The sequence below is a fragment of the Pediculus humanus genome, genomic scaffold (genome assembly GCF_000006295.1).
Source record: "Pediculus humanus corporis 1103172108259 genomic scaffold, whole genome shotgun sequence".
Lineage (NCBI taxonomy): Eukaryota > Metazoa > Arthropoda > Insecta > Psocodea > Pediculidae > Pediculus > Pediculus humanus.
In genome coordinates, this window is record NW_002987828.1 from 116,195 (window position 1) to 123,888 (window position 7,694).

Consider the following 7,694-nt stretch of genomic DNA (forward strand, 5'->3'; position numbering starts at 1 on the left):
GTTTCTGAACGCAGCTTCCAATTTAAATAAAGAATTGTTATACGAATGTTGTTGTTGTAATAAATGCGACGTTACGTAAAGTTATAATTCATAAGTTAAACATTGTAAACTTACTTTAAAATGGCCGGCGGAAAATAAAATAAAAAAAAAAAAACATTCGAATAATAATGATAATTATTAAGGGAATAAAAAAAAATGCATTTTCATTCGTCATTACTTGGAATGCATCCAATGGCAATTTAATTTACGGCCCTGCAAAACTTGCACGGATGGCATTGAAATAAAAAAAAAAAAAAAAGCATTTAAATAACGAAGGAAGTTGCACTTTTTCATTAAAAAAAAAAATGGCGTTCGTTTTTATAAAAAATGATACAAATAAAATTTTCATAAATAATTTTTGTGATAATAATAATAATGACAAAAAAAAAAAAAAAAATTCGATCGGGGGATGATGATGGCAATGAACTGATGATGACAATAAGATTTAAAAATATAAATATTAAGAAGATAAAAAAAAAAAAAAAACAATGGCGACTACTACGATTACGATAATAATAATAATAATAATAAAATTGATAAATGTCAAATGATATTTACACATAATACGTCTTTATTTAAATAATCATATAAAAAGGATAAACCTGAAAGCCTGAGGAGGTAGTAAGTCACTCCCCCACCCACCCCCTCTCTCTCCCCTTTATGTTAAACCCTAAAGAGATATTTAAAAGAAAAGAAAAAACCTGGAGGGAAAAAAAACGAGAATGCGGGGTTTTTGTATGTCTCACCGTAAATGGACATTTTCGCCTGAATCGATTCTCGTGAACGAAGGCACGACCATGAGAGCGAGCGAGCGAGCCTGCCTGCCTGCCTGCCTGGCACAAAGCCTTGAAATTTCAAAACCGAACAATTTAAAATGGCGACCTCTCTTTCTCTCTATCTCTCTCTCTCAGTTCCTGGGTTGATTTGCGTAGTACAAAAGTGTGACGTCATTCACAACTAAATTACTTAGCCGAGCCCCGGTAAATAAAAAAATTTTTCTCTCTCTCTCTCACACACACAGAAATAACAATGAGAGGTGTATAGTACGAAAAAAAAATTGTGATTTAATAAAATTTGGCAAAAATCACCAATCAACGAATAATAATAATAATAATAATCAGGGGGAAAAAAATATATATATAGAAATGGCTGTTGCAAAATAGAGTTAAATAAATTCATGTAGATGGATGTATATTGAGAACGCGACAAGTCGTTAACTGAGTGGCATTTACGAATATAGTTCAAGGATATTTAATAAAAATAGGCACGTGGTTTAATATGGCAAAATCAGCTGATGACAGATTTTTTTTTTTTATCATTATCATTATTATTATTATTATTATTTGCAGTTGGCATATAATAATAATAATAATTACTTAAAGGGCATTTTTTACTTAATTGTAAAAAAATTAAATTTTCTTAACTTGTCGTCAAGGAATTAAATAATAATAATAATAAACATGTTATAGGTAAATTATAAATAAAAGCGGAAATACCCGAAATTGTAATGATGCAGTCTAATGAACTTGTAATATTTTTTTTATCATAATTTAAATTCCTTATTTTTTTTTTATAATTTTGCATTATTTCTCAAGCGGAACTTAAAACTTATTACTATCAAAGTTATTAAGAAAGAAATAAAAATGTGGTTTTGATAAAAAAAAAAATCCAATATGGATGAAAAATTTTTTTTTTTTTTTCTCTCAACTTATTAAAAAAATATTATTATTATTATTATTATTATTCGTAGGTTTAGTTTTAATTTGTTGTGGTTGGTCGTAGTAGTAGTAGTAGTAGTCGTCATTTGTTAAATGTCAAAATAAGCAAAACCTTAAAAAAAAAAAATTTTGAAATTAATTAATTGCTCCCCTCCCCTCCCGCCTCCCCCCAGTTTACCATTGAATGCGACACATAATAATAATAAGACACAAGTTGTTGGCAAGTTAAGAAGCTTGATGACCTTCCCAAGAATTTTTCCCGACTTTCTATAGTAATTTTACACAGCTGATTTTAGCTTTAACATTACTACTACTACAAGGTAAACATTATTTTTACGCGTGTGATTATTATTATTATTATTATTATTTTATCTTGTGAAACGACATAAACGCAATCAATCATTACATACGATTTGACGGGGTGTCAAAATTATTAAACGTGGAAATTAAAAATGGCGATCGAATGATAATTTTTACCGTTATATAAAATATACGAACTCACCCTTTTCTTTCTGGGTATGTCGTCAAATTCATCAATGACGATTCCTTCATCGGTCGTGCTTTGATTCCATATAGACGAACCTGATCCTCCTTCGCTAAGTGGAGGACTAGGTGTTGGAGAACGACCACCGGAACGCCATGAATAAACATCGCTACTCGGTGATGGTGATAATGGCTCGTATGAAAAACCTGGAAAAAAAAAAAAAAAAAAGAATTTTCTGGATTTGTTATATTTTTATAAACATGCATAAACATTTACGGTTCGATGACACGGAGGTAACTTTGTATTTAGTTTATATTAATACACACGCGAATGAAAAAAAAAAAAAAAAAAACAACGGGTCCATCTACAATTGGGCCGTTCTACGAGGTCATTCACTTTTTCTCATCCTCTTCTTCTTCTTCTTCTGCAACTTTTTTTTTTTTTTTTTTTTATCCTTAATATTTAATATTTTATTTAATTGCAACAAAAAAAAAATGTGAGTGTGTGTTTATTTTCATCTACGTATATATATATATATATATCAAAAAGAACTTAAAACAAAAAAAGAAATAAATCTCCAGTGATAATAATAATAATAATAATAATTAACCCACATTAAACTCACACACACACACACACACGGCTTAATGATTCCATAGAAAATTTTTATTTTTAAACACTTTTTCTATCTCTCTCTCTCTCTCTCTCTCTCTCTCTCTCTTGCATTTTAAAAATAATTTTTTTTTTAAACTTTATATATATATATATTTAAATTAATTTATATAAAAGGTTAAATTTAATAAAATTTTACCGTTATTTATTATTATTATTATTACTATTTACGCACCAAATATAAAATTCAAACGACGACGACGACGACGACATATTTGCATATTAATAAAAGGATGTAACTTTATTATTATTATTATTATTATTATTGGACTATAAGTAGCGGTTGTTACGAAATTATAAAAATAATAATAATAATAATAATAATAATATTCAGTCGATGGATTAAGGTCGATAATAATTTAATATCGGAGAGTTTCGACCTTAAATATGTTTCAAAACTTTGGTTCAAAAAAAAAAAAAAAAAAAATGCAAAATAAAATTTGGGGAGTAGTAAAAAAGGTTTAGAAAAAAAAAAAAAAAGAAGAACGATGACCCATAGATAATAGGGCGTGTGTTTGTGTTTGTTTGCGTTTGTTGCAGAAAAAATTACAGGTTTGTGTTGCACCGTTGAATTAATAAAATTCGATAAAAATTTTTCTTTATTCTGACACTTATATGTTTCCATTGTGTGGTTCACAAAACAATGACTTCTTATTTCGTTTTGTTTGTTTTGTGCGTATAAAACAAAAATTCGAACGTGGACCCCCCCCTCTCCTCCCACCCCCCCCCCTTCGGAAAATTCCCGTACTTTTCCCGTAAACCGAAATCAATACAAACAACAAAAAAAATCTATTGAGAAATAATAATTTTTAATAGAATATTTTTTACGATAAAAAGGATAAAAGGAAAAGGAAAAAAGGAAAAAGAAAAAAGGAAAAAATCAAAGGAAATCGTACCTAATCCCGATTGTTGTTGTTTTAAAAGGAAAATTATTTGAAAAAAAAAAAAAAAAACAAAATATTTACGTGAAAGTTTTCCGCTAATCGAACAAAGATAGAAAACTATGTTTAACCTTTAAAATTTTATCAAAATGTATATAATACCTGACAGGTACGGAAATATTATTATTATTATTATTATTTTCCTTTTCGGTTTTTATTAATTTATATTAAAAACCTCAAATTTTTTTTTTTTTATAATTTTAAGAAAATTCGGTCCGGAAAATTTTTCTATTATCATCATCATCACCCAAAAAAAAATGATTATCAACGGAGGAAGGTGAGAGGGAAGAGTGGGGAGAGGGAAGAGGGGAGGGAAGGTCGTTGTAAATGACAACGAAAGAATGAAATTTGATATAAACCAATCGAATGTCAGTCAAATATAATCAATTACGATTTCGTCGACAGGATTTTTTTTTTTCGGGGGTGGGTGGGGAGGAGCGGAAGGCGGGAAATTTTCAAATCGTTTTTCTAAAAAAAAGGAAAAAGGTTTAGAATTTTAAAATTCTAAACAAGATAATTTTTAAAATTGAAAAAAAACCTTAAAAACCGTTGATTTTTTTTTCTTTTTTTTTTTTCCTCACGTTTGACAAGGTCAAATAAATTATTTATTTACAATAACATTAAAAAAAAAAAAAAAAAAAAAACGATAATAATGATAATGTTTTTTTTTTTTAAACGAAAATAAATTAAACAAATATCAAACGAAATTATTATTTAAAAAAAAGAAATAATAATAATAATAATTCGAAGGTGAAGTGTTATTTACAAAAAAAAAAATTATTTTGCAATTGTGACGATACTCGAACGTACACCTTAAATAACATCCTTTTTCAGGGGGAAGGAGAAGGGGGGGTGGTTTCGAACAAAACGAAAATCATGGGATGATGATGATGATGATAAATTAATTAAATAAATAATAATAATAATAATAAATTTTATATCGCATTACGTTGGCATCTGTTACGATTCGTTTTCATCTCATCTTTTTTTTTTTTTTTTCAAACGAGGAATTTGTAATAATAATAATAATAATGAAGTTGTTTTTTTGAAAATGATTACGTACGATAATAATAATAATAATAATTAAATGATTCTCTTACCTGTTGTGTATGGTGAATGAGGACTGCAAGACAATGACATAAGTACCAATGCGGCCGTGCATTCATTCATGGTATCATAGTCTTTTTCATCGTTTGACGTACTCGGGCGACGTTTACGAGATCTAAAAAAAAGAAAAGAAAAAAAAAAAAAATTAAGTAAAAGTCTCGTTTAAAAAAAAAAGAAAAGCCCCACATAGCCCCCCGCACGCACGCACGCACGCACTTATCAATTTTTACGTTATTTATTAAACTCAAAGTTAATATTATTTAGAAAGGTAATGATAAGAGGAAAACCCCCCCTCCCTTAGGGTAGAAAAACTTAAAAAAAAGGAATTCACGTTTTAACCCATGAGCGATCGATTTATTGGAAAAGTTGTAAAAAAAAAATAAATTTCCTACGGCTAAATAAAATTTGCATTTTAAAAATTTAAAATTATTTAAATAAAACAACAACCACTACAACAACCACGACAACAACAACAACCATCATTATCGATATACTTGAGCAATGAGAAAAACCAACTCATGATTTATAAAAAACTACAGAAACGTTACGAAATCTTTAAAAAAAAAAAAGAGAAATTGATACGCATGATAATAATAATAATAATAATGATGATGATGATGGTGTTGATGATGATGATGATGATAATAATGTGAAATCGTTTGTTTTTACAACAATTTTTAACTTTACGTTTCAAATATGAGGATTTTAAGGGCCAGAAGAAAAAGGAAATGATATAATACAGGGATCCCCAAGAAATAAGATGATGATTGATGACGAAATATCATTGGTAGGCGTGAACTTTTATTTGAAATCATTTACTGGGGGGCGGGGGAGGAGGGGGAAAAAAGAAAATTGTCATAAATTTTTTTTTCAATAAAATTCAATAACGGTTTGTTTTTCGGTGAAGTAACAGACATGCCCTTCGATATTGGTCACACCCATTACGAAAAAAAAAAAAAAATTTTTTTGTAAAATTTTCTTTTTCCGGTTTTTTTTTATCCAAATGAATTCGAATTTTTAAAAAAAAAACTTTCAATCGAAACTTACGCACCACTCACGCACATCACCTTCACCTATAATAACTCGTAAACCGAGTTTTCGGTCATTTCGCAATGCGTGTATGATCCTCCCTTCCATTTTCATAATCGACTCCCTTTTCCCTCCTCCCTGCCCTCCCCTCCCCGGGGGTCTTCGGATAATAACGGCCTTGTGAAAGCCGTGAAAATTATGCAACCGAGATAATGTTCTGAGTTGTTGTAGGCGTTGGCAAAAATACCATTATTATTATTATTATTATTATTATTTGAAAAATTTCAAATTGAAATAAATTAATAAGACGGTTTATGGCGATCGTTATAAATATCATTGGTCAATGACAGACATTTCTCTCTCTCACTCTCTCTCTCTCTCTCTCTCTCTCTCTCTCTCTCTCTCTCTCTCTCTCTCTCTCTCTCTCTCTCAATGTCGTTTCTTTATACATAAAACCGTTAATTAAAAAAAAAAAAATGTTAGTATATAGTACGATACTAAATATTTAGATGGGAGTGATTATAAAAAAAAAAAATGGTTGTTACTCCAAGCGTGAAAAACGGTCGAAAAACAAAATTAATGACGTCACATCCGTGCGATAATTTTTCTTTTTTGAATTTTTTTTATTAATGCGAAAATATATATATATATTAAAAATCGGTCGGTCGGTCGGTTGGTGGTGACCGGTAAACGTGGTACTAGATTTTTTTTTTTTTTTTTTTTCTTAAAACCCGACGTTTTTATGCTGACGTAATATCGTATTTTAACTGTCATTTTTGACGTTTGATATTATATATATATATATATGTAAAAAAATGGCGGAAAAAATTGTGAATTTATATTTTTTATAATTAATGTCGGTCGGTCGGTTAGTTAGTTAGTTAGTTGTTATGATAATTTCGATGTAAAACCTAAAAAAAAAAAAAAAAAAAAAATTTAAATATAAAATTATGTTTATGTAATATGTGGGTCATACGCTTTGCAATTTTTTTTTTTTTTAATTTGTTTTATTTGCCTGTTTTTTTTTTACACGGTTGCACAAATTAACTGTGGTTATTTAAATAACGTTACCGAAGCCCCCCGCTCCCCGCCCCTCCCCATCCTCCTTATTTTTTTTTACTGTTACCATTAGGAAAAAAAAAAAAAGAAAAAACCACTCGACTGTATTATGGTTCTTCTCAAACGTATCGTTATTTTAAATATTTTTTTTTAAACTATTTAATCCTGCCACGTGGCAGTAGCAATGGCGAACAGGTTACACGCACACGCACGCACACGCACAGACATCTACGCAAATGTCGAAATGTTTATTTGTGTGGTTTAAGAGAGCATTAAAAAAAAAAAAAAAAGCTCCGAAAGAAAAATAAACTCATCATCATCACGTTCCCGGAGGGAAGGTGGGGGAAAAGAGGGGGAAAGGAGGGAGAAAAGGGGAGGTAACATGTTTACACTTAAAAATTAATTTTTTAATTTATGTACATATTTTTTTTTTTTTTTAAATGGCGGCGACCAAGTTTCCAAAAAACAAATTTTTTTTTTTTTTAGAGTCTTTGGTAATGCACAAAATTTACATTTTATCATAATTTATTCGCCATAATTAGAAATTTTTGTCGTCTTTCGCAATCAATCATCAAATTTCAATAAGTTGTAATAATAATAATAATAATAATAATGTGAAATTCGAAGATTTAAAAAAAAAAAAAA

The 7,694-nt window shown here is 29.0% G+C and overlaps 1 protein-coding gene across 1 annotated transcript in view; it reads right to left on the bottom strand.

Moving 5' to 3' along the window:
* Positions 1–1,982: 1,982 nt before the first annotated feature.
* Phum_PHUM489610 (papillomavirus regulatory factor prf-1, putative) overlaps positions 1,983–7,694 on the bottom strand; it is a gene marked incomplete at both ends in the record, with an annotated part of 16,564 nt that continues 10,852 nt past the window's right edge. Inside the window, 3 exons of the mRNA XM_002430495.1 lie at positions 1,983–2,024; positions 2,260–2,447; positions 4,955–5,076. Coding sequence (XP_002430540.1) covers positions 1,983–2,024; positions 2,260–2,447; positions 4,955–5,076 — 352 coding nt within the window. The remainder of the gene's footprint in view (positions 2,025–2,259; positions 2,448–4,954; positions 5,077–7,694) is intronic.